We start from the raw sequence: 27,594 nt of genomic DNA, 5'->3' as shown, positions 1-27,594 counted from the left end.
GGAGGAATGGACAGAGTCAAACCAGCACTCAGTAAGCACCCACTGCATGGCAAGAAGTGTGAGGTGCTTTTATGATTACCTCACTTAACTTTTTATTAATATCATTACTGGCCTTTTTGAGACAAGGTCTCACTTTGTAGGCCAGGCTGGCCCCAAACTTGCTGTAATCCTTCTACCTCAGCCTCCTGAGTACTAGTATTACAAGAGTGCACCACCATGCTAGCAACCTTATTTAATTTTAAAATTCCGCCCTGTAAGGACATTTAAGAGAAATCAAGGATTGTAAGTGAATCACTTTCCTGTGATTGTGCCAATGGTGAGGGATAGAACCCTGGTTCCTGTCTCTGAAGCCTGGCCTGCTCTAGCATAGACCACACTGCTGGTCTGGGAGTCTGGAGCACTCGAGCTTGTGGGTGGCTTCCTCACACAAGGGAAAGCCCCTTGAGTGCAAGCTGAGCAACTGTCTGGTGGGGAACCAGTTCAGAATCACCACTGGGGATTGACAGGGAGGTGCTGGGTGTCTAGCTCTACCACAGTGCAGGGCCAGGGCCACAGGACGTGGGCTGCAGAGCAGGGGACAGCTGAGGAAGCAGGGGCCAGGCTTACGGCCATGTCTGCTCTTCTGGACATGGGCCTGACTTTTCTCAAAGCCCATGTGTACCACAGTCTACCACAGACCACCCAATCCTTCGCTGACTGAAAACGGCGTTCCGAAAATGACTTTTCTTTTTCATAAAGAGGAGAAACAAAGACCACACAAAATCATTTCCTATTTGTATCATTTGACAGAAGACATACTGTTTGTTGGGGAAACAATGAAAAAAAAACCCAACCTCAGATTAGTGCTAAACAATTTCATTCTGAATACACTGGATTTACTGAGAAACCAAGATGGACAGTTTGGCATAGACAAATAGATAAAGGCATTAAACAGCCTGAGGTGGGGGTTCAGGGGTAAGAAAGGAGACAGAAGGAGTGATAACTTGGGTAATTTTAAGTGTAACTCTCCCTTCTCTTCATTTTTCTCTGGCCTCAAAAAGAGTGTTCTGAAATTGCTTGGCAGTTTCTTAAAAAGACACACATATGAGCACACAACTGAACAGGCATGTCTGTAACAGCATTATTCACAGCAGTAAAAAGCCAGAAATGATCAAATGATCATCAGTTGGCAAACAGGTAAACACAACATAGTACATCCAGACCATGGGGTGTTACACAGCAACCGAAAAGAACCAACTCTCGAACCAACTGACACGGATGAGCCTCAGGCATTCCACCTGACACAAAGGAGCAGGACACACAAGATGAGGTCCCATGATTCCAATTACACAAACTACAAAGGCAGAACTCCTGAGTGAGAAAGCAGACTACATGTGCCTGGAATGGAGGTGGGCAGACTGCAAATGGGCATGAGAGCACGGGGTGCAGCAGGTTTCCAGAGCCGGGCTGGGGCAATGGGTGCACCGTGTACATTAAGATGTGAAATGTTCATGTGCCAACTCCCCAGGATGAGTGTAGCATGTATTGCAATATGTACTAATAAATTTTTTAAAAATCTAGCAAAACATGGAAATGTACTGAATAGTTGAATTTTATGGTATGCCAGTTACACTTCAATAAAACTGTTTAAGACGAGGTGTTCTGCAGGTCATATAAATCTAGGCTATGTTAAAAACCAAAGGTATAAAGGATGAGGACACATCAATGCTCATCAGAAGGATGATGGAGAATGTGGTAAAATGAGATCATCAGCATTATGGTTGGGTCAGCACAGGCTTGCTCACAAAGTCCTGGAATAGTAAAATCTGCATAAAGGTAAACTGAATATCAAGGGTTCATATCACATAATAAAGCTACCATTCTTATTTTCAGAGAGAATGCCCATAAGCAGAATTGATTTAAAATCAATTCACAGATGGGCAGAATTGAAGTAAAGTTATTCAGAGAAGTCAGGAGTGACCGAAGGCACATATTAAGAATGACACTGTAGACGGCGAAACACGCAGCTGTGAGAGGCAGCAGGGAGCTGGAGGGGTGAATGGAGCTCAGGGTGGAACCACGCAGGCAGGAAGACTTCCAGAATCTTCCTGGTGCTGTAGAACAGGGGAAGCCCCAGAAGACTTTCATGGCGACAAGTCAGGTGTGAAACTGACAGTCCCTTGCTAAACGTTTAAATGTTTTCATTGGTAAAGTGGATTTACTGCTACCTATCTTACAGGGCGGTTCTGAACATTGGTGAGCAAACATAAGGGTACACACGCACTAGTGAGGTGACACCACTGCACTGTCCAGGTCCTGGGAGCCTCTGCTTGTTGCTGAGGGAGGGAAGTACCAGTCACCCATGTCCCCTCACCGTCCTCTCCAAAGCTTACCAGTGTTGGCCAGACCGGCGTTTCATTTCACCATCCTAGTAACGTAGCAGTGGGTGGGTAATGAAATGAGGCTGTGGGTCCAGGAAACGCTGCCTTTGCCCAGCGGGATGCTCAAGCATCAAAGAGTGCAGAACATCTAGAAAGGGGTGCTATGGAAAACAGGCCTAACCTGAGCTCTCGTCTCAGCTTGCCTCAATCCATATCTGACTTCTACATCTGGCTCACCCAAAGGTTTAAACTCCTGTTGAAGCCTAGGTAGTTATATTATTTGTGGCCATGGGAGAAGAAAAAAATACACCACCATGAAAATGTTGTACAGTAAGCCAGGGATGGTGGTAAAAAGCCTGTAAATGCACGCTTGCAATCCTAGCACTTGGGAGGATGAGTCAGGAGGACTGCCGTGAGTTTGAGGTCAGCCTGGGCTACACAGCAAGACCCTGTCTCAAAAAAAAGCTTATAATCCCAGAACTCTGGGAGGCTGAGCAGGAGGACTGCAAATTTGAGCCCAACCTGGACAACTCTGATATACTGTCTCAAAAAATAAAATAAAATAAAATAAAATAAAATAAAATAAAAAAAAAAGCCTGAAAATATAGCTCAGTGCAAAGGCCTGGGTTCAATCCCCAGTACAGGAAAAAAATGTAGACTGACATAAAAAAAAAAAAAAAAATCCTTCCATTGTCTCTCCTTTAAAAAATCACATAGTCTCTATACAAAATTATTTAAAATACAGATAATAAAATCTCCAAAATGCTTATTACTGAGATACAATCATAGCAACACTATGTCAATGTTATTCAAAACCTTTCTTATATGGTATAAATATGGATTAATGTTCTGCAGTGTATGCGTGGACACAAGAGCAGAATACGTGGGTTCAAACCCTGCTGGTGCTGCTTACAGCACTGTAGCTGGTGAACTGGGAAAACGACAGTACCTTCCTCAGGGCTCTCGTGAGGGGCAAGTGAATTAAACGTGCCCTATATCAGAAGTGTGCATGATACAGAACAAGTACTCAACAATGAAAACTATGTTCCCAAGTCAAGATGTGCACATCTGCGCAAGTGCACAACACACACATGTGCATGCCTGTCCCTGACACATGCAATAACTGTAGTGACTGTGCGTGCAGTTCATATGCTACACACAAAATGGGATCTGTGATACACTATGAAAGTGTTTTCTTGTTAAGCACAGATCTGCTTCAGCATTTGATCCCCCTATATAGACAGACCATGCTAAGTACACTGGGCAGCTGTGGATCATTTAGGCTGTTTGCCTAGTTGTTTGGAGGTGTATTTATGTGTTACCTAGTAGACATCACCAAAATTCAAAAGCAAGTCAAATACGATCAGAAAAGCAGCACTCTGCCAGACCAAACCAAGACTATTTTCTATCCCTTTGAACTCCAGGCTACAGAAGTGGCTTATGCAGCCCACTCAAGTCTAGTTATGATTTAAGTCAGACTAGATCATTCAATACTTGCTCAACATTAAAAACAGGAACAGGGCCTGGGATTTAGCTCAGTGGTGCCGCTGCCTGCCTCGCAAGCACAGGGTCCCAAGTTCGATCCCGGTACCAAAAAGATGCAAAAAAATCACAGGAACAGCATCATTTGAATATGAATTTAATTTTACAAAAAGACATGACTCTTCCAAAATCAAAATCAGGAACACCTTTAAAGCTCCTACTCCAATTTTGCAGATTCTCTGTGCTTGACGGTGGCGTTCCCTCCCTCACCAGCTAGGGCGGCCCGTCAGGTCCCAGCAAGGCTGCAGGGACTTCTTGGGGAGAGACACACACCCTAACTTACTCCCCAGGGTGACTCTCCAGTGAGTGCCAGCGTGATGAGGAGAGCCTGTGAGGCTGTGCAGAACCCTGAAGGGTCACCGTCCTCATACGTCGTCCTGCCACAAGTCTTGACCAACCACATGTGCGCCGATGACTGGCTTGTCCACCAGCTCCACGGCACACAGCTGTGGGCCGCAGCTGCCGCAGGGTGCACGCTCCAGCTCCAGTACTGTGATGTTGTTCGGAGCAGAAGTCGTCAGGATGTGCTTTGGCACAAACAAGGTCATCTGGGGACCCCGAGCTGGCCAGTAGCGGCCCAAGTTAAAGCCATTAATCCATACCTGACCCTGGAGAGAAGGAAAGAGACAGGTGTGTGCCACCACACCCAGCCTGGTTGTACCAAGTTTCGGAATGTCACCCTGGGTCCAGGTACCTGCAGGCTCAGCACCCCAGTTTCTCCCTGACCTCTCTGGGCTCAGAAGACAACCGCTTCAGTGCCTCCTCCTTTGCTGTCATGGCTGCACTGCCTGGTGTATACCCAGTGAGGACACAGTGACACCAGAGCACCCCAGGGCCTGCAGCCTGAGGACAAGCAGGGACCAGTGCAGTCCCCAAAACAAGGCCTCAAGAAGGGCATGAGGCTGGGGAAGGAGGGAGGGGATCTGCATTACTGCTGTGCTCACCCCAGGTGATGTGGTAGACTCCATGTTTGCTGCAAAGAGCAGAGGCGAACCCACAGGTTGCAAAGATGGCTCCTGTGGGAGGGGAAGCTGCTTCCCAGAGCAACAATGACAGTGGGGAGAAACTCCTAAGAGTAAGGTCCACGTTTGGTGTTTTTGTGCTTCTGGAGAGGCCTTCATACTGAGCTACATACCTAATCCTTTTAAAATTTTTTATTTTGAGACAGGGGCTTGCTAAGTCACTAGTTCCCTGGGCTGGGCTCAAATGTGCAATCCTGCTGTCTCAGCCTCCCACAGTGCTGAGGTTACAGGCTGCCATGTCCCGCTCGATGTTTGGTGTGTCTGCACAGCCTCCCTGCAGATGCCAAGATCTGTCACAGGTGGCTAAACAGATGAACATTCTCTTTCAAAGAAAGAAAGTGAAGTGAGGGTGGAGGAACTCATACACATAAGAGAGAAACAGAAAATCTGGAAAAGGAAGAAAAGAATAAAGACAGACAAGCAGAAGGGAGGAAGGAGAGACTGCTACTACCCACAGTGGCTCAATGCAGTGGCAGCACATCACACCGTGACAAGAATGCCATTCTTCACCCTCCAGGTGCTTACCTTTGGCCACCTGGCAGCTTCCCAATGCCCCTTTTATTCTAACTCCTTCTGAATTTCTTACCGAGCTCATATTCTTGTCCTTCCACTTCCTAGCTGTCAGATCCCAGGCAGTCTCAACTCAGTGTTTTGTACCAGTAACTGGGGACAATGATGACAGAGGGGGCGGTGCATGTCCACAGTCCACACCCCGGCCTGGCGTGGGGACAGAGCTCCACGAGGGCAGGGTTCCTGGTCTATGGAAACAGAGAGTGCTCGGCATTCACATCCCACAGAAGGACGGCAGTGACTAAAAACCACCCGTCTGTTGGATGAAGTCATTTAGAAAAAGGATGACAGTTTCACAGTTCTCAGAACTATTTTACTCTTGTTTTTTACCATGGGATATGTTATCTCCATCCATTCTAAAAGGTATCAGTGAGTTTTACCAGGTTTTTACGAGTTTCAGATGTGCCAGGGCCTTGTTTCTGCAGCACCAGAGAACAGAAGTACTTTGCTGCTGTGACTGAGAAGATGGCCTCAAGGCTGGCTTAGCCAGGACACTCTGTGAGCAGCTTGCAAAGATGTGCCTGTCCTACACAGCCTTTGTGACCTGACACTGACAGAGGCCTGGCCAGTTCCCGACCAATCAGTGAGTGACGAAAAGGAATTTAGCCGGCTCTCACGGCTAAGTCTCATCTCACACATGTCTGAGGGTATCCCTTCCATCTCAGCTGCATGCGCAGGTGGGCCTGGCTGGTAGGCTGGGACTTCCCTGGGATCCCCTCTGCTGTGGGGCTCTGGGTGAGGGCTGCTGAGAAAGGACTCGATTTGGGACTTGGGAGGTCTCGCAGAATCAGCACCACTGCTCTTGAGAGATCATCACGGTCACACACAAGGGCACACTGGGCCGGTGGTCCCTGCTGAGTCCCGGTGCATCCTGCTCTTGGTCCATAGCCAGCTTGTCTTCCTGAATGCTGGCCCTGCTGGCCCACAGCCAGAGGGCATGGTTCCCAGAGACTCTCTGTCTGTCCCCGACTGCTACTGTGGTGTCTCCATGCACTTCTCAGGTTGCCCTTGGCCACCCGTGTCAGGGCTTCAGGGGAGCAGGGGCTGTTTCTGCTCCCACGTTCCCAGCTCCTCCCACAAGTGTGGAAGACTGAATTCATGATGGTGAATACGAAGCTCCACCTCACACCCAACTGTGGCTGGGAGACAGAACGGGAAGGCACAGAGCCTTGCCCCGGCGGCCTTCCTGTCTGACCTTGTAACCTAAGGCCATTGAGCCAGCTGGCTGGGGACTGGCCCATTCCGTGTCTGATGTCCTATGAACTATAATCTTTTCTCAGGCAGGGATGGAGCCTGACACCAGACAGCACTGTGCCCGGCAGGTTCGGCCACGACTGCCTCCTTCCAGAACACTGGTCCATCACTGTAACGAGAGGATTCTTAGAGCTATGAGAACTTAACACAGAAGCAGCAAGAAATTCCAAGAGAGAAATACATTTGATTCTATTTCGTTATATGTATACTATGGTAGAATTAAAATTTGAAACGACCTAGAGCTAGACTTTCTTTTTAAGGTTTTTTTTTTTGGTGCCAGGGATCGAACTCGGGTCCTTGTGCTTGCGCAGCAGGTGGCAAAACCACTGAGCTAAATCCCTGGCCCCAAGGGTTTTTTTTTTTTTTTTTCTTCAATTTGCATCAACCTTGTTACAGAATTTTTTCTATTTCATTTGAATTTTCAAGTTTTTGGCATAAGATTATTCACTGTATCTTCTAAGGTCTCTACCAATGTCTCCATATTTTTTCACCCTTTATACTGATTAATTTTGTAATTTTTTTCTACTTGATTAGTCTTGTGTGGCTTTATTAATTTTTTTTTGCAAAAACCAATTTTTCTCTTTATTGGTTGTTTATTGTACATTTGTTTAAAAAAATTCATTGGATTCTGGTGTTGTCATTTTAAGGACAAGCTTTTCTGGCAAACTAAAGCATAACAAACTTACAGAAAAATGCACTCTGTCATTGTACGGTTTGATTAAAGTTAAAAAATTAATATTCTTATATAACCGCCACTGAGACCAAGAAAAAAACATATTGCATAGAGACACTCCTTGAAGTCACCTTCTCCAGTCTCTTCCCCAGTAATGTTTGCTGAATTTACTTGTCAGATTAGTTTTGCCTCATTTTGAAGTATATATAAAGTACATATTTTATGTAGTTTTTAACATCTAGCACATTATACATAATAGTCATTTGCTGATTTTAAAAGCTGTAAGGTATTCAATGCTATGAACATGCCAATATTTTTTCTTTTTTTGAGGTGCTGGGAATTGAACCAGGGCCTCAAACATGCTCAGCAAGTGTCCTACCACTGAGCTACACCTCCAGCCCACATGTGCCAGTGTTTATTTACTCCCTTTACCTATGGAATCAGGCATTTGGTTGTTTCCAGATCTAGGCTATTACAACTAGCAGCGCTCGGATGAATATTCTCGCATGTGCCTTAGGGACACACTTGAGCATCTCTTACAGGAGCAAACGTTGGGTGGACATGCTGTGTCATGGGGTGTGCACAGACCCAACTTTAGTACTATCATAGGAGTAGCTACAAGAAAAGGGCAGGTGGAATTGAATTTTCACTTCCAACTCATTTAAACTTAAACATAAATGGGCACAATGTGGCTAGAGGCTGTTGTACTGGACAGCAGGGCAAAGGGACAGTGAAAAGCCTGTGATTTCATCATTAGACTGTGAACTCTTCCCCTCTCCTCCTCCTCATGGCTAGGCTTTTGGATCAAGCCCTCATCAACACTGTTTTAGACCGCAGCAGCCTCCAGAGTCTTGACTTCTTCTGTTAACTCTAGAACCAGGCTCCACATGGTAGCCATTCTGGTCATTTCCACACATTCTTGCTTCTGAGCTGCTTTCCACAGCCCAGAACCCAGACCTTCCTCCTCTCTGCCCTGTCTCTGACTGGGCTTTTTCCCTGCCCACTAGGCTCTCCACAGGATGCTTCCCCCTGAGTCCCCAGACCTGACACCCTCCAGCCCTCAGGCCTCAGACCCCGCCCCCAGGCACGCTCTTCCTAATATGGGGCTTTCCCTTCCAATCACTCCCAGACCCTTCAGTCTCTTCTTCCTCTAGTTATTACCATTATCGGAAAGTCAGCATTTGTTCGGGGACTGCTTTATCACCTATTTCAGGCTATATATATATATTTTTCAGGCTCTATGAAGAGAAAGGCGTTGCCCATTTTGTTTGAAGTAAGAATCTCAGCTCTCAGCTGAGAAGAAATACAGTCACTATACACTTAGCCTCACTCATTCGATAATACTTGCTGATAATTCTGCCTGAGAAGCTTCACTGGAGAGGTGATCTGAAGCCCTACTAAAAAAGAGCCTTTAGGGCCAGGGATTTAGCTCAGTAGTTCCAGCCCCTGCCTTGCGAGCACAAGGTCCCGAGTTCAATCCCCAGTACCAAAAAAAAAAGACCCTTTAAATTCCGATGTTCCCAGCTTAAGAGTTTTAAAGAATACTGTTCACTGAAAGAAAAATGAAATGCTTACATTCCCTCTTTAACTTGGACCAATAAAAAAAAAAAAAAGCACTTTTTGAATGGAAGAGAATGGAACTTTGGGCCAGGAATTTAGCTCAGTGTCACTGTGCCTGCCTCACAAGCGTAAGATCCTGAGTTCGATCCCCGGTACAAAAAAAAAAAAAGAATGGAACTTTTTAAAAAGCACAGTTAGAAAAAATATATAGTTTGATTCTTCTTTCTCTTTAAAAAGTTATGCTGAAATTACTGTTGGAAAGTGTGACCTGGAAGTAGACACCCTCTTAATTAATGGGGTGAGCCCCACACAGCATGTACTTGTCGTGCACATCAGTGGCTGCTGGGGCTTCCCGAGGCCGTCCCGGCTACAGTTTGGCACCAAGTCTGACTTCCTCTGACCATGGCCTGACCCCAGCAGATTCCCTGCTTTTGCTATTAATACCGAGGCTGTATAAGAGTTTCAATAAATGTGGGGTTCCCAGAAATGTCTGACCTACTTTTTTGTTGATCAGACAGATTTGTGAATTTATCTATTTTAGCTTATCTGGATAAATACAATTTTCTTAGAAGAATTTAAAGCAAAAGTTTCAATACTGTTTTAAGTGGTAGTTTAAATTTTTTAAAAAAGTTTTTGAGAGTTCCCTTAAAAGTGACATTGAACTCAGGTGGAATGTTGACTTTAACACACTCTGAAAGACAGACACTTGGAGGACTTAAAATGCAAAAGATGAAGGTTCAGTTCTCAAGGTTAAAAGTCTCTTATTATGACTAACTGGTGAATTACAGTGCTGCTAACTTGAAAGAAAGAAAAGTGAATTAGACAAAAAAAGTAAAATAGTGAGGGGAGCTGCTTACAGACGTTAAACAGACCTCATCCTGAAATACACAGGACAAAAGCAATGTTCCCCTCCCAGAGTCCCACAGGGTTCCTGCAGCAGGTGTAAGTCACACTCCTTTATTCCTCTCTGGTCTTCGGGCAACAGCAAAGGTTTACTTTGGCTCACAGGTTTAGAGGCTTCAGTGCATGGGCAAAGGGTTCGAAGACCTTCCACTATATCTCACCTCCTCAGGGCTCCTCCACCTCTCAACAGCACTGCACTGGGGACCAAGCCTTTACCATTCAGGCCTTGAGGGGTGCTTATGCTCCCTACTCAAGTAGAATCAAAGCCATCAAGAGCATAAAGTAAAACTGGGCTTGGTGACATATACTTGTAATCCCAGCACTTTGGGAGGCTGAGGAAGGAGAATCTCAAGTTCAAGCCCAGCCTGAGCAACTTAGCTACTTAGGGAGACCTTGTTTCAAAAAAAAAGGCTGGGGACATAGCTCAGTGTGAAGGCTCTGGGTTCAGTCCCTAGTGCCATCATAAGAATTAGTATAAAAGATGAATCACTCTGCCTTGTCAAATTCAAAATTTTAAATTCCTTTTTTTGAATTAAGGTGTTATATACATGTGCCAACGTCCCACAAGGATGTAAACATATGCACTATGCCCACATATTAATAAACTGAAATACAAAAATGACACCAAAAAAATCCCTTTTTTCCTCAGCTCTCAACAATTCCACTATTGCTTGACCTCTTTTTTTTTTTTAGATATGGGAAATGAAATCTAGGACATTTATGTACTAGGCAAGCATTCCATCTATTCTCCCAGCCCTTTTTGAGACAGGGTATGTAGGCCTGCCCCAAACTTGGATTCCTCCTGGTTCAGCCTCCTAAGCAGCTGGGTATGTAGGCATATGACAATATGCACAGGGCTTGACCGTCTTAAATATAATACTTCAACTAACAATAGCCCTCAAGCTGCCTCACATATCAGGAACAAAATGAAGAAGTGAGAAGCAAAAACTACCTCCTGGCTGCTGTATAATATTTGTTATAAAGTCCACAAACTAAAAACTGTAGGAGACCTTTCTTCACTCAGGCCTTATTTACTTCTCTTTTCTCAATTCTAAGCAAGTTTTCCTACTCAGTACCATATTTGTTGAAAGAAGTCTGATTTTGTAGTTTCCAAGTTCATAGGACTTGTAGCTAGAAACTGAGTTAGACATAAATAGACCTTGTAAGGAGTAAGCATTATTGCAAATCCAGGGGGAAATGTTTGAAAAGCACATCAAATTTAGAATGAAAGGAGGGTTAAACAGTGCTAAGACTTTGTGACATTTTGAAAAAAATGGCCACAACTCTTTGAAGCTCCGTCTGTCAAGAGCTAGACTCTATCTGGCTGGTCTAGTGATTTGTTTGGGCAAAGAGTGTGGGAGGGGCTCCATGTGACTTCTGACTTGGGCCTCAGGAGCCCTTGCACCTCTGCATTCTTTCCTTGAGCCTCGCTTGGGCTCACTGGCCGGATGATGAGTGAGCACACGGCCCTGTCTTCCCCTCTGGCCCAGCTGACAGCCAGCTAACACCCAGGTGGCCATGCCCAGGGGAGACCAGAAGAACCACAAAGTCTTCCAGGATTCAAAATTGTGAGCTAAATGAATAGTCTCAAACCACCAAGTTTTGGGTGGCTTGCTATGTGGCAAAAGCTAATGCATGCACACCTTCACCATTATAAGGTGCCTTAGCCCGCTGCTTTACCCGAAAGTCAATTATGTGGATAAACTCATTTAAAAATAGTCAAGTTGCCAGCCATGGTAGCATATCCCTGAGCACTCTGGAAGGCTGAGGCGGAGGATCACAAGTTCAAGCCCAACCTGGGCAACTTAGTGAGACCCTGTCTCAAGGTAAAAAATAAACAAAAGGTAACTTAGTGAGACTCTGTCTTAAAGTAAAAAAATAAACAAAGGGTTGGGGATGTAGCTTGGTGTGAGCACCCTGGGCTTAATCCCCAGTACCACAAAACAGACAAATGAATAAAAATAACAGTACTGTCAACCACTGCTGGTCAGTTCCTCTCTCACCGGTCACCCAATCCTGCCAGGGATCCCTTGCCAAGTCTGGGCTTCTCTCAGGGCTTCGGAACACGGCTAAGCGAGAGGACACCTGTGTGCATTCAGCAGGGGGTGGCATGTGGCAAGGGCTCCGAGGCAGTATTAGTATCTCCTACAGCGGGACCTCCCCTCTGTCCCCTCTGCTACGCTCAAGTCCCAGCCTCACTACTTCTCTTGGGACCACTTCTCCAGCAGGAGAGCAGCTTTCGGGGGAATGGGGAGGAAGAGATGTTTTATACATTTCAGGTCAGTGGTGCTGTGACAGCTAATGCTGACTGTCAGCTTGACTGGTGTTGAGAGCAGCCAGAAGATTAGGAAAGCCCGCTTCTGGGTGTGTCCTGGGGGCATGACCTTGGGACTGGTCTGATCCCTGGCCCTTCCTCTCTGGCTCCTACCCTGTTCTCCACTTCCTGGCTGCCATATGAGGTGAGCAGCTCTCCTCTGCCACACTCTGTGCCATGATGTTTCTGCCTCGGAGCCAGCCGGCCACAGACTGAAACCTCTGAAACTTCGAGTCAAAATTAAACCTTCCTCCATCAAGTTGTGTATGTCTGGTATTTGTCCCAAACAAAGGTGACCGATACAGGTGCCTATGAGACCCCAAGGGTGGCCCACACGGGTGTCAGGTGTGGTGCTCCAGAGGCTCCTGAGAGCTGGGCTCTGGGATGCATGAGGATGCCAGGCAGGGATGCCATCCTCTGAGGGGGCAAGAAGGCAGCCCAGGACCAAGACTGAGGGCCACAACACGGAAGCTGAAAGGAAAGCCTGGGAAGGAACAAAGAGGGGGAGGAAAAACCAGAAGTCTGGTCACAGAAGCCAGGAGAAGAGTTTCCAAAGGAAGAAGCAGTTCTGTGTCAGACGTTGCTAAGAGGTCAAGTAAGGTGACCTCTGGGAAATGGCTGAGGAAGGTACCAAGATGTTGGTGCTGGAGGCCTTGGCGAGAGCAGACTCAGAGGAGTGTGGGAGCCACGCCCTCCACTGCAGGGTGAGTCTGCCCAGCGGGGCCCTCTTCCTCTCAGCTGCAGACCCACAGCAGGCTCCCGGCTCTGAATTCCCACAGCGAGCACTGAACACTGACCTCTAACTTACATGGTAGCCATCTCCTGATTTGTGCAGACTTAACGTACATCCCTCCATGGACAGCCAGGGTCTGGAGACACAGATGGCATTATTTCATTGTACTGAATACAATTTAATGTTTTTGCTGCTTCCAAACTTTATGGCCATCTCTTTGAGAGATCCCTCCTCTCTGTGGGTTAGTGAGTCCCTGACACCGAACATGTTCTAGACAGAAGTTTTGATCCCTGCCAGGGAAACTGGCAAGTCTCTCCCTCCACTTCTCTTTGCCTCGGGCCCCACACCCAACCCACAGCAAATCCAGCCTTCTCTTTTCTCCACAAATCTTGCACTCGTTCTTCTCAATCCAACACCTAAATGCATGATTTCTTGCAGGGTTACTACTGTGTCTTCCCACCAGGAATCCCAGCTTCCATTTTTGCCCACTGTAGTCCATTTCTCACTGAGAAGTGATCCTTTAAATGTTAATCCATTTTTTTCACTCCCTCTTAACACTCCTCACTGGAGCAAAGGGAAGGCAAACTCCACGTTTCCCCCATCTGGCTGGTTTCCGCTCCCTCTCCTCTCCAATCTCTCCCTCTTGCCCACAGGATCTTTCCAGCTCTGGGCTTCCTTGTTCCCTGGTCCTGGGATATTCTTCCTCTGCCTCTGTCTTTTCCTACAGGCCTAACGCAATAAACACCTCCTCCCAGGGGCATCGCTTGGCCACCCTTTAGGTGGTAGTTTTAAACTATGCCCATAAATTCTCCTTTCAAAAGGCAGAACCTAATTCCCACCCCAAGAAGAGGCAATAGACTTGGCTCTCTGAACTGACAGGAGGTGACAGGAGTGATGCTGTGTGACTTCGGAGGCCAGGCTATAAAAAGGGTTTCTTCCGCTTAGCTCTTTTCTAGATCACTCACACTGAGGAGACCTGGCTGCCATGACCTGAGGACACTTAAGCAGCCCACAGAGAGGCTCACTGGGAAAGGACAGAGGCCTCCTGCCACCAACAAGTACAACTTGCCAGCTGTGAGTGAGCCACAGGGAAGTGGATCTTCTAACCCCAGTCAGTCCTGCAGGTGATGTAGCTGTGGCCAACGGCTTGACAGTAAACTCATGAGAGAATCTGATCCTGGCCCAGCCTATCCCAAATTCCCGACCCTCAGAAACTGTGAGGGTATTAAGAGTATTTGTTTTAAATTTTTAATTTTTTGGTACTGGGGATCGAAAGAGTTTTTTTAAGCCACTAAATTTTAGGGTAACTTGTTGCACAGCAGTGTATAACAAACACATCACATAAGGAAACAACATTTTCACCTCCACACTAATCACACCTTCTCGTTCATTTTCATTCTGATCATCATCACATGAGGTCTTCCCCGTCTGAGTCCTTCTTTATCACAACACTGGCTCAGTAGCTAGTCATCGAGTCCTTCCCTCTATTGCTGCCTTATTTGATCTTTTTTTTTTTTTTTGGTACCAGGGATTGTGCTTACGAAGCAGGTGGCAGCACCACTGAGCTAAATCCCTGGCCCTGATCATATCATTTTGATGATCAGAAATTCCTTGCAGTACTACAAAGTTCTTAATGTGGTATCCATCTCCTTGGTAGATATAGCCACAAAACCATCTCTCCATTGCATTTTCTGCTACATCCCTCCTTGTTCTATCTGGGTCTCTGACACTAGGTAATTCTCTGGATACTAAGTGGGTGCCCAACAACTCAATTAAATTCTGACTCTATCTGCCTGGACTGTGAGGTTCCACAAATAAAAGGGCTCAGTCCCACAAGAGTGCCCCCTCCTGGTGTTCACAGCAGGGCCCAGGCCACCCATACTTCTGACCAACCAGCTAGGAAGTCAGGGTTCCTACAAGCTCTTTCTCAGGTTTGATACTTTGCTATATGACTCACAGAACTCAGAAAGATACTCACATTTACTGATTTACTGCAAAAGACAGAAAATGGGAGAAGTCAGAGGGGAGAAGTGCTTAGGGAAACATTTGGTGGGGAGGGTAGCGTAGAGCTTCCACACCCTCAGGTCAGGCAAGCAGCCAGCACCTCAGTGGTCACCCTCTGGCCAGGAAGCTCTAAATCACACTGCTTGAGAGTTGGTTTTTTAAATTTCTTTTTTTATTGTTTTGACCTTAACTGGGTGGCACTGAAAGTTCCAACACTCCAATCACTTGGTCTTTCGGGTGAGGCTACCTAGGGTCTCTACCCTAAGTCACCTCATTAACATAAACCCAATGTGACTGAAGAGGGGTTGTTATGATTAACAAAAGCCATTCTCATCGATCAGGAAATGCTGACGGTTTCAGGAGCTTTGTGCTTGGAACCAGGGACAAGGATCAAATACATGTGTACATCACACCCTTAAAACTGTCAGTCCCTCTACACAAAATGTCTCTCCAGGGGCCGGGGATTTAGCTCAGTGGTTTCGCCGCCTGCTGCGCAAGCGCAAGGACCTGAGTTCGATCCCCAGTACCAAAAAGAAAAAATGTCTCTCAATCTAAGAAGACCAAACCTTTCCCACAAACCTAAGTGTTCATATGGGCACCTGTAAACCCAGCACCTGAGAGGCTGCTGGAGGACTGCAAGTTCCTGGCCAGCCTGGACAACAGAATGAGATCCTTAGGAAAAGGAAAAAAAAAAGCTCAGTCTTAGTTGAAGAACTTGTTCTTTCCCTCTTACCACCATAGTCTACCGCACCTTCAGACCAACTGCAAGAGCCCAAAAATGCAGGAAGGCTGCACTCTTTTCTTCTCTTTTTTTTGAGACAGGGTCTCCCTTTGTAGTCCAAGCTTGTTTTGAACTCATGATGATCCTCCTGCCTTAGCCTCCAGATACAAAGCCTCCAGATGCACGCCATTTTAACACGAGACTTACACCCTCTGAAAGAGGATACGGGGCACAAACATGGCTTGACATTTCAGGCATGACATACTGAGTGCGACATGTCGCTGAAGCACTGGAGAACACTTTCTGTGTGAAGGGATCTGAAGTCAGATAAGAGTTTGGTGTAGGCAAAGCACTGCCTGTGTCTCTTGGACAGAGTAAGACAGGCGTGGTCCTTGCCCAGTGAAATCCAGCTGATGCTTATTCTGTGTTTACCAGAAAGCCACATCCTACCAATACCAAAGCGAGAGTAATCAGAAGTGATTTGCTTTTAACCTCGTGAATCACCCTTATCACTGGCCAAGATAGTTTCTTTACAGCAATGAACAGCAAAAGCCAAGAGGCCTGGGGCAGGCCCTTCCCTAATGGAGAAGGCACCCTGGAGGGGGTGAGTGGGCCTGGCAAGCAGCCTGAGAAATGGCTGGGGTTTCCGCCATCACTGGGTCCCCCTCTACCTCCAGACACCTGCTGACGCGCTCCTTCCCCCAAATGTCAGAACTCTGCCCAGGTGGAAGGGATCTGTTCTGAGTGGGCTGACCATGCAGAACTTCGGGAGCTGGTTCTCAGAGGCAGGCCGCGTAATGTATCAGAAAACAAACAAAATAGATTTTCTGTGTTATGCATGATGCATGTGCATCCTCAGACCTGCTCAACTCAGTATCTACAAATCCCTTGCATGGACTGTGTGTGTGTGTGTACGTGTGCGTGTGTGTGTGTGTGTGTGTGGTGCTAAGATATAATTCATACATGATTTCATGGTGTTTAGTATACTATAGAGCTGTGCAATTACTACAATTTTAGAATATTTTTATCACCCCCAAAAGAAAACCTGTATTTTCTATTATTTACTTCCCACTCCCCCAGTTTCCCTTTCTGTAGGCAGCCACAAATCTCCTTCTCTATAGATTTGCCTATTCTGGACATTTCATATAAATGGAATCATAATAATACATGGTTGACTTCATTTGTCTTCTGTTGCTATAACAAAGGGAAATTTCTAAATAACAGAGGTTTACTTAGTGCATGGCTCTGGGTCTGGAGAATCCAACTCCAAGGGGCCACATCTAGCGAGGTGACTTGCTGCTGGTGGGGACTCCATGCCAAGTACTGTGGGGGCACAGGGCGTCACACAGCGAGAAGGGTACATACAAGATGGAACCGAGCTGGCATTTATAACAAGTCTGCTCTGAGATAGCCCCTTACTCCATGAGCAGGTTACCCAGTCACAGTGCATAGTCCTCATGACCTAAGCAGCTCTTCAGGGTCTCACCTGCCTCTCACTTACGGACATCTCGTAACGGAGATTAAATTTCAACATGGGTTTTGGACAAGCTATTCATGCCACAGGATCAGTCTTTTGTGATTGGCTTCTTTCCCTTAGCCTAAGGTTTTTCTGTTTTGTTTTTGTTTTGCAATTGCTTCTTGGCCTTTTGGCTAAGATCAAGTGTTTTTGTTTTGCAGTAGCGACGACTGAACCCAGGGCCTTGGCATTAAGCTACACCCCCAAATCTTTTATTTTAAGATAAGGTGACAGGGTCTCACTAAGCTACTAAATTGCCCAGGTGGGGCTCCAACTTGTGATCCTCCTGTCTTAGAGTACTGGGATTATAGACATGCGCCACCACATCCAGCATCCTAAATTTCTGAGGGATCTTCCATGTTGTAGCATGTATCAATACTTCATTTCTTTTTATTGCCAAGTATTATTCCATTGTAGGGCTGGACCACATTTTGCTTATTTATTCATCAGCTAATGGGTATGTGGGCTGTTTCTACCTTGTCACGACTATGGATGACGCTCTATGAACATCAGTGCGTAAGTTTCTGAATGACACATGGAAAAGACAATATTTTGGGGGTCTGAACCCTCTGGTTGTGGGTACATATATTTTTCAGGCATTAAAGTGAAAAACATTCAACAGGTTAACCAAATAAATTATAGCCCCTACCTAAAACCAGGCATGGTGATGCAGGCCTGCACTCTCAGCTACTTGGAAGGCTGAGGCAGGAGGATCACTTGAACTCATGAGTTCAAGGCCAGTCTGAGCAACATAGCAAGACCCTATTTCAAAAAACAGTATAAACAATCAGCGCAAGTTCCTCACTGGCTTTTGAGGCCTTATACAAAGCTGTCTGCCTCTTTAGATGGGCCTTTTGGTCAGAGGGATCCGGAGCTCAGAGCCTGTGATACACTACTCCTGTAGCTCAGACAGGTCTGCAGCTCTCTAAGCCTCCTGCTGCTCATCTGCAAACTGAAGCTAAGCACAGGACATCCTCCATCATGTGCCTCTTCTGATGCATGGGGGAGATAGTGCCTGCAGAGTGTGGGTCACAATGTCTGGCTCAGTAACTCCTAGGCATGACACCTTTATTCAGCCATGGTGAACCTCCTCTGAGCCCCAAAATGTCCTGTGCATTTCCATTTCTGGACCTTTGCTTCTCCTGAGGAATCAGGAAAGGAAATGAGGGGGGCAAGTGAACAGGAACAACTTGCTGGCCAAGGGGGAAGACCCAGTGAATGCTCCCCCGGGGGTTAGTCCCACAGCCCCTAGACACCACTTCTTGACTGCACCAAGAGGGTAGAAGAACAGGACCTTGGCCTGGAGGAAGGAGGTGAGGAGGGGACTCAGTGCTCAGACTTCCTAGAGGCCATCGGGCAGGAAATGAGGGTGGAGGCAGAGAGATGAGCCTTACAGGAAGCCAGGGAACAAAGGAGTCACACCTGAGAGCAGTCAGGGAGGATGAGGTCCTCAGTGGAGGGGGTGGGGGGAAGAGTCAGGTGGTTTAAAGAGTGAAGGGGAGCAGTGAAGGGGAAGGGAAGAGAGAGAGGCCCCGACTGCCAGGGAGGTCTGACAGCTTCTGAGGCATGGAGACAGTGAGGGATGGCAGCCATCCATGACGGACACCTGCCAGGGGCCTCCACCTGAGCTCAGGGATAGGAACCAGCAGAGAAGGCCAACAATACACCCCTTCAGGGATGAGGTCAATGATCAGGTCATGCAGGGGAACGCTTGTGATCGCGCATGCACACCTAAGGACAGGGAAGGTGCCCTCCTGGATGAAGCGGGCCCTCCCTGATAGCGAGTCCGCTGGCACTTTGATCTTGGACTTCCTGGCCAACAAACATTTACAAGCCACCTAGTTTCATCATTTTGTTACAGCAGTCTGAATGGACAAAGGTGGGCTCTCAAAGTCAGTGCTGTCCAAATCCAAACTCATGACCCTATCCTGGCCTAAGTTCTCTTGTAAATGGTAACGTCTGCCTGACTGCAAGCCTGGAATCTGAATCATCTGACCCATGCCCCTCTTTCTAAACCTTCATATCCAATCCCGGGTCACATCTCTCAAATAGCTGCCGTCACCTCCATCTTGGCCATCAGCACCCCAGTCTCCGGGGACTGCTGCCAGTTCCTAGATTATTTCCTTGGATGCGCCAGTCCCACACCCAGCCTACTCTGCACACCTGGGTCAGAGGGGCTTGTCATACGTCAATCATCTCACGTCATTCTCCTCCTTCAATGGCTCTCAACATAAAGGCCAAACCTGAATACGGTCCACAAGGGCTGTCCCAGCCGCATCTCTGCCTACTTTCTCATGTGCCATTTTCCCTTCCAACCCCATGGCCTCTGTAGGCGCCATTCCTTCTCCCTGGAACACAATTCCACCCCCTCCTTGCTGTGCTCAGTGCTCATATCTCTGTCAAGTACTGCTTTGACAGGGAAGGCTTCTCTTACCCGACAAGGTCAGGTGCCCCGGTTATTATCAATCTCCTATCTTTTCTCAGCACTCATCACAGCTGCAGTGTTTCCACTTAATTTGGGTGATCAAATAGTTCAGGCTACACTGAAAGTTCTACGAGGGTGAGGACCATGTGCGGTTCTGTTCGTCACTGTATCCTGAGTGCCTGCCACAAACCTTGGGCACATAGCAGCCAAAGGCTAAATGTGTTGAATGACCGAGTGATGGTAAGGTCACATAGAATGAAAACAGGACTTGAGGTAGAAAAGAAAATAGTGAAGGAAGATATGCCAATGTCTTCAAAGAATACAGGGGAATTACTGGGCAGTCAGACCAGCATGCCTTGAGGATCATTTAGGTAATGGCAGATGCCCCAGGGATGTGCGGCTACATGAAGGTGGGGATGCTCTGGGATTACTGAGCTTGGCATGGATGAAAAAGCAGCAGATTCTTTCAAAAGAGATTCACCCTTTTTTCTGACTGGATTTTCCTTATAATAAAAAGGAAGCTTTTTGCATAAGCAGCATCCTAAGTGGCCTTGATTCTCCCTAGGAGAAGAAGGAAACTACACTGAAGGACGCTGCCAGCCAATGAAAACAGGGCAGTTGGGGCACCCACGCTGGTATCCGTCACCGGATCCCAAAGAGCTGCCTAATCTGCCCCTGAGGTGAGGGCACCAACAGGAAACCTGCAGTAGCCCATGAACAGCTCTTCTGGTCCCTTCTCAGCCACTGCAAACCGGCTGTCAGAGGCCTGGGTTCCAGCTCTTGCTAGGGAGTCACATACCTTGGTCCACCCAGGAAACTGGATGAAGGTGTCCTGGGGCAGGTCTGGGATCCCACTGGGGATGGAGAAGTTGCCCACATAGAAGGCAGGAAGTGTGTGGTTAGATGAGCTGAGAGTGCAGTGCTCAGCGCGGTGGTCGGCATCACGGCCACCCCAGCTCCCCAAGTGGCTGCGCACGGCCTCCTCTGTGTCCAGCGGGAAGATTGTCCAGTTGGTGAGGATATGAGAGCCAAGGGTCATGTTAAAAACCAAGCCCTGCCAAGGAGAACAGACCTTGATGAGCTGGGCAGGGAAGGAAAAGGCTTTGAGTGTCTCTGTTCAGCGCTGGCTGCCTGGGAAAGCAAACTGAGATAGCAAACAACCAACAGTAAATGAGACCCAGGCCCTGTGCACTCGCAAGTAACACAGCTCTGGCATGAGGCGGAATTGCAGCTCTTGGGAAGAGGTTCATTTTCAAACCAGAGCTGCGCTCTCAGAGGCCAGGGTGTCACCACAAAAGGCCCAGGGCTTCTGCTTCTCCACGAAGGGGACTGAGCAGCTAGCACACTTCAGTGTCTCAGGAACGAAAGATGGAGTCTGAGGAAGGGGAGAATGTATGTGAGGGGGGAGAAAGCAACCCCACACACACACAGTAGATGGAGGGTGTGGACTCCACTGCCACATAGAGCCAGGAGCAAGTGGCCCTGAGCACCTCAGCAGGCCTCACAGAGATGTTCACCTTGGAGTCCACTTGCCTGCTATGAGGACCAAATGAGACAAAGTAGGTAGGAATACTTCAATGTCTGTAGAAGGATATGACAATGAAGATAAACCTCAGAAATGGATTTGGACATTGCTCTCTTCGTCCCTCAGGGACAAGCACTGCGATGTCCCTGGTTATGAGCCATCACATAGAAGCTGATGTTCATGGCCTATCTAACTTCTCATTCCTGGCTTTTCATGTGGGGATCTTCCCCATTCTTAGTGGGACTCCACAATGGTCTCAGAACACCTTCTGGTACTAAGTCTCCTTTGCCCATTTTGTAATTAAACACTAAGCAGATAGCTGTGTGCCAGGCTTTTTGTGAGGTATTGCGAACCCTGAGACTATACAACAGAGTCCTGATCACCCTATGGTCAGTGTGGCCGTGAGAGCCAGGGAGGAAGTCAATGACCACAGACTGAGCACCAGGGGGCAAGACTGTCATGCACAGTGTACCCCAAGTGTATAGCTCCCCGGCCTCTGAACTGCCCAAAAGGGGTCAGGAAGTAGCCCCAAGGCCCATCCTGTGCTAGACTGGGTGGTGCCACAGTTCTCTGGAAGGACCTTCTTTCCTTTTGCAGGTGGTGAGCTGCTAGAGGAATAGTTCACATCTGATGTCTCTGCACCCCCTGAAGCATCTTGGGGGGCATCATGTGAACTTAAAAGCCTGCTCAATAATGCTCTCAAGATATCTGCTGGGAACTCTTAGAGATGGACTAAGTACCTTTTGCATACAGGGATGTGCATGAGTCTTTGAGGGGCCAAGGGCAGAACACTGTGGCTTATGTCTAGATGTCCCCCCAAAGCCTCATGCAGTCTTTTTGGAAGGTAGCTAAATCTGGAATGTGTGATGCTAGGATTAAGGGCATGTGATTATTAAACCACTATATGTGAGTGATTGGTTTGGTACCGCCCTAATCCTGGTAGTATAAGATAAAAGGAGCAGAAAGACACTTTTAAGGTCCCTTGCTCCTTTTTGCTGTCTTCCACTGCCATGAACTGTTTCCCTTGTTGCTTTTGCTACCTTGTGCGTGCCATGTTTCTCCTCTTCAATGCCTGTTTGCCATCTACTCTGGCTTGGAGCCAGCTGATTATGGACCGAAACCTCTACAAATGGTGAGCTAAATAAACCCTTTCCCCATTAAAATAAAAAAAGATATCTGCTGGGAAAACATATTTGGACTAGACAACTGGGCCGAGGGACCAGAAGAGGCGAGAGGCCATGCGGCAAGAAAAGGCTTCGTAAGATGCTGGAGTCCAGGCCCACACACCCAGAACCCATCCAGAGCTAACTGGCTTTGCTGGTGAGGGAGTGGCTCTGGTGACTGTGGTGGGTTTTCAAAGTGGAGGAAGAGCTCGGTGGAGCAGCTTCCTCCTTCTGTTTTTCATGACAGGATAACCAAATTCAAACACAAAGGAAATGCTGTGGGTGCAAAGCTCAACTTTCTTATCAGCTGCAGAGGAAAAGAGCTCTTCCAAAGAATCCATCTCCTAGGTTGTAAGACAAATCAGCCTAGCAGTGTGTGTGCTCTTAAAAAGTGCTCCTATGATGTTAACCTGATTGTGATCATCATTTCACAACGTATACCCATAGCAAAACGTTCAGCTGTACTTAACTACATAAATTTTTTTTTTACTTCTAGGTTAATAGAAGTGAAAGGGAAAGAATGTATCAGTGAGTTTTTAAATGGATGTACAAACACTTTCTCCGACTGCTTACACAGTCCTGCCTGTATGGCTCACTTACCTTGGAATCATTGATATAACTGCCATAGTTCACACGCCCCATGTTCTCCACCAGAAGGTCCAGACTGGCTCCAGCTTTCCCTCGTATTTTTAGAGACAACACATGGTTTCGCTCAAGGACTCCTTGGGGGACCTGTGGATTCAAGGCCAAATCAGAACTGAATGGAAGGTAAGATGCGCAAGAAGAGGCAGCATACAGTCCCAGCACTCTCTGTCCTGCCTGGAAGTATCTGACCTGCAGGAAGGCTTTGATACCCCTAAGTCCATGTCACTAGCCAGGTGGCCATGCTCCCCCAGTCAGCTGCTTGCTAAACAGGAAAATCGCCAGACACAGGCTTGCTGGTTTCCATTGCTTTGGAAAGTTTTACTGTTCACCTATTTTTAAAGGAAAGAGAATGGAGGCAAATTGCAGGAGAGGATCCCTGTTAAAGGAGCTGCTTTATGTTTTCACAGCACGAAAGTCAGCCACAAGGAAATAGCTTCTAAACAACATGGAGAGAGGAGGCAAATAGATAACCAAGATAAAATCAGACTTAGGTGGAGTATGCTCACATCAAAAGAGTTGATAGGATGCATTAACCACGAAAATTATGTAACAGAATGAAGGAAAATAACAGGGTTTTTTTTTTCTTTTTTGGTACCAGGGATTGAACTCAGGACCTTGAGCTTGCGAAGCAGGCATGGTGTCACTGAGCAAAATCTCCAGCCCAATAACAGGTATTTTTATCAACAACAAATTCTTAACTTTTTAAAAGGTTGTTAGGTCCGGGGATTTAGCTCAGTGGTTCTGGTGCTTGTCTCAAAAGTACAAGGTCCCGAGTTCGATCTCTGGTACCAAAAAAAAAAAAAAAAAAAAAAAAAAAATCATTGCATATTCTTTGGGCTGGGGATTTAGCTCAATGGTTCCATCACCTGCCTCACAAGCACAAAGACCCAAGTTCGACCCCCAGTACCAAAAAAACAAACAAAAGGTTGTTAAGATTTTTTTTGGTACCTGGGACTGAACTCAAAACCTTGTGCTTGTGAGGCAGGCAGCGGCACCACTGAGCTAAATCCCCAGCCCGTTCGATTTATTTATTTATTTTTCTTATTTTAATTTTTGGTACTGGGGATCAAACTCGGGTCCTTGCGATTGTGCAGCAGGTGGCGAAACCACTGAGCTAAATCCCCGGCCTAGATTGTTTTTTCAAAAACTGGCATTACACTGAATACAACTCACTAAGAGAACTCCTAAACTGCAGGACATGAAATAATCGATCACCATAAATATACCATCATGTCTTAGAAGTTCTTCCCACTGAAATTAAAGCTGCTGATTACAAAATAATGAAAATATTTACATTTTTCTGAACAAATTTTCTTGATTATGTAAATTGTTTCACGGGTCCTTTCCTATGACTGTCTCAATGACAGGAATGGATATCTTACATAACATCTGCATTTTGTTATGAGACCAAGTTCTTGATGTCTTTTAGTTGCAACTGTCATGAGCAATCCTTCAGAATACAATTTCTCGTCAGGACGAGGCAGCAAGGTCAATGATTTGTGGCAGGTACAAAACTGAACCGGAAATGCATGCTGTCCTACAGCAACAACATGCTGTGGCCAGGCAGAGAAAGATGGCGCTGGGCTGGGAGAAGCCCTCCTAGCTCCTGGGTCTTGGACCAGGGTCCTCAGAGCTAAGATGGGCCTGGGGAGTATTCCAGGCAGGTGGAGCCTGGGACAGGCCACATCTGTAAGCAAAGGACAGCGGTAAGGGACATCAAGAGGGCAGAGCCTGAGGCCAAAGGGGTGAGCAAAGGCCTTAAGTGCCATGTTGGTAGGTTCTATGTCCCTGTCAAGGCAGAAATGCACTGCTCAGACCCTTACCCCATCTACGGAGACATAGGCCAGATCGTGGACTCCATTGAAGGGTAGAGAAGAGAGGAGTGTTGAGTTGCTGTAATCTTCAAGAAGTGTTGTTCGGTACAGCACAAACCCAAAATACTGGTTAGAAAAGGATTTAAGAAAAAATATCATTCTTGCTGTTCATTTAGGGAGAACTTGGTTTCCCTTTATCTGTATGAAAGGGATGTTTTGAAAACCATAAGGAAAAATAAGCTTCCACAACTTCCAGCAAAACTTATTCTACAAGAAGGGAACCAGTTTAGGCTTTTAGATCTTTGCCTAACTATCCTGACTTTAAGCTGCAAGTGGCTCTGAAGAGTATCTGACCAAGCATCCCTCTCCCAATGGCAGGTTAAATCATTTGCTCAGAGTACCTCGGGACTGTATTATATATATCAAAAGGTACTGATATTAATTCAGAAAACAAAATCAAGGAAGACCAACAAAGAAACAAGACAGACAAACACCAACAAAACCATGAAATGAAGTTATGCTCAGGTAAACTCTTCAGGTTCTTGGGCTAAATCTATTCTAACATAAAACAAGACTCAATCTGAAACTAAAGTGGTGCAACAGGGGGAAAGAGGGAGGTGAGAGACTAGCCTGTAACTGTTGCTAAATCTGAAGTTATTTTTAGATGCTGACATCCCTAATCCTGAAGGAATGTGTAACCAGCCTCAGCATCCACAGAATTAGTTACTGATTTTGCTTATCTGTTTCTTGCTGTGGGTGAGCTGCGACAAAATCCTGGGTTATGGAAAAGAATCCAAATAGAAATCTAGCATGTGACAGAGAAAAAGGTCCCACTTCTAGGGCCTAAAGTGGAGGAACTGAGGAAAATGTTACCTACTCCCTGAGTTGCAGGAATGGGCTGTGCACAGGGAAGGCTACTAGTCCTGCCCAGACCCTCAAGCAGACCCCAAATTTGTCTCCCTTCTTGTTTACTGAAACAAACCAAAGTGGTGGGTGCTCATTCTGAGGCTGCAGAAAACTTGCAAGGAGCTTCCAGAAGGGGAGCGGAAGCCAGGGTGCTCCTGCATGCAGCTGTGGCTGAGGCCTCAGGAGTCAGGGAGGGGGGCAGCCTGCAGAGGTACCAGGCTCTGCCGCAGTCCTTCAGCTTGTCACCTCCCCCCGCCCCCCGAAGTTTTGCTGGAAATAAATATTCTAGGTGCTTGCCCCAGACCTGAAACAGCCAGAAAGATCAGCAGAGAGATCAACACCCATACAGCTCAAGAGCCTGGAAAGCTGGGGTTCACGCCCCCTTTCACCCATCCACTCACCAGCAAACAGGCTCTGTAAGGAGGTACAGAAAGCACAATTTTGTCAGTAGAAAAAGGTGAAGCATTACCTTTGAAGGCCTACCTGTTTCACCTGGATAAATGTCAAGGGATAAAGGCTTTTTGTGGATCCTCTGGGACACAGGATGTCCAGAGCTCCTGCCATTGTCTTTAACTGAAAAGAAAGAAAAGCAGCACTTATTGTTGCCCGTCACTGGTAATGATGGTAAGGATAATACGATGCCCAAACTATCAGACATTAGTGGATTAGACCAAACCATGAAATAAACCTAAGCCGTTCAAATTCTACTCAGTGCTGCTTCCTAGTAACATTGGGCTCTCTCATCCACTTCCTAACTCTTGATGAAAAATGTAAATGACGGTAGCCTTAAAGAGCTTCAAACTACTCATTTAGAAATATAACCTGCTCGGGGATAAATATGACAGGCCTTGAAATAAATGGAAACCAAGGTTCAGCACCTGCCTTCTCTGTAAAGCTTTCCATAACATCTTCAAGAAAAATAACTATAAAGTATAGTAACTAGAAGCAACTGCACCGAGACGAGATGTGCCATTATGTCACCTCATTGTAATTCTTTCATAGTTATTTCACCCTCCAGTGAGCTTGTCTGGAGCAAATGTTCTGGTGTCATTTAGTAGCTGTTTGGTACCATGCTTGCTCCTACTGCCTAGCACCTGGCAGACAGGCTAAGTACTGCTCATGTTCAATCTAAGGGACCGTGTACTCCTGCAGCAGTGTGTTTATTCTAATGCAACAGTAAGAGCATTTTAACAATAGCTACCTGTTATCGTGTGCCTGCCTATCTCACATGAGTTGTAGCACTGTACACCCACCACCTTGTTCAATCCTCACAATGGCCTAAGGACACTGGCAGGCGTTATTGTCCCCACAAGACTAAGCAGCTCACTCAAGCAATGAGAGCAAGGATTGGCAGTTATGTTTGCCTCCAATACCCAGATTACTGCCCAGCATAAAACTGATAAGGATTTTTTAAACATTTGTTTTTGCCTTGAACTTGCAGTGATCCTCTTGGCTCAACCTCCTAGAGTGCTGAGATTACAGCCATGCCCCACCATGCCCTGTGAGGATTTTATAAACAATTTACAAGGGTGTCTGGCTGCTGTGCAGCACTATGGAAATTTTTTTTTTTTTTTTTTTTGCCTTTGAGATAAAGTCTCACTAAGTTGCCCAGGCTGGGCTTGAACTTGGGATCCTCTTGCATCAGTCTCCTAGAATGCTGGGATTACAGGTATATGCCACTGTGTCAGGCAAAAAAAAAAGTAATAATTACAATTCCATTAAGCCAGCCACTCACATGGGTATTTTCCTACCTGGACAACTAAAGGAATATAACTCATAATAAAATCTTTTATCCTATATAACAATATTCTTTTTTTTTTTTTTTTTTTGGTACCGGGGATCAAACTCAGGACACCCTGCACTTGCAAGGCAGGCGGCAGAACCACTGAGCTAAATCCCCGGCCCTAACTATATTCTACATAAATTTAATTCAGTTATACATCA

General features: G+C 46.5%; 1 protein-coding gene across 5 annotated transcripts in view; it reads right to left on the bottom strand.

The window, feature by feature from the left end:
- Glb1 (galactosidase beta 1) overlaps nucleotides 1-27,594 on the bottom strand; it is a 144,389-nt gene that overhangs the window by 34,923 nt on the left and 81,872 nt on the right. For 3 of the 5 annotated variants that reach the window (XR_015439519.1, XR_015439520.1, XM_021238708.2), the window contains exons 12-15: nucleotides 26,134-26,223; nucleotides 24,754-24,870; nucleotides 22,886-23,017; nucleotides 20,397-20,651 (exon numbers count right to left, since the gene is read on the bottom strand). Coding sequence is in view for 3 of the 5 variants with exons in the window: in XM_021238708.2 (XP_021094367.1) it covers nucleotides 20,397-20,651; nucleotides 22,886-23,017; nucleotides 24,754-24,870; nucleotides 26,134-26,223 (594 nt within the window). In the remaining 2 variants the exon portion in view is untranslated. Of the gene's footprint in view, nucleotides 1-3,982; nucleotides 4,511-20,396; nucleotides 20,652-22,885; nucleotides 23,018-24,753; nucleotides 24,871-26,133; nucleotides 26,224-27,594 lie in introns of those variants that run through there. The other 2 variants (XM_004857837.3, XM_004857838.4) reach the window with 1 other exon arrangement.

This window comes from Heterocephalus glaber, unplaced genomic scaffold, assembly GCF_053883595.1.
Source record: "Heterocephalus glaber isolate CG9 unplaced genomic scaffold, H.glaber_assembly_v1.0 deba00001472, whole genome shotgun sequence".
Taxonomy (NCBI): domain Eukaryota; kingdom Metazoa; phylum Chordata; class Mammalia; order Rodentia; family Bathyergidae; genus Heterocephalus; species Heterocephalus glaber.
The sequence above is the reverse complement of the archived record's forward strand: the minus strand, read 5'-3'. Positions and strand labels throughout refer to the sequence as shown.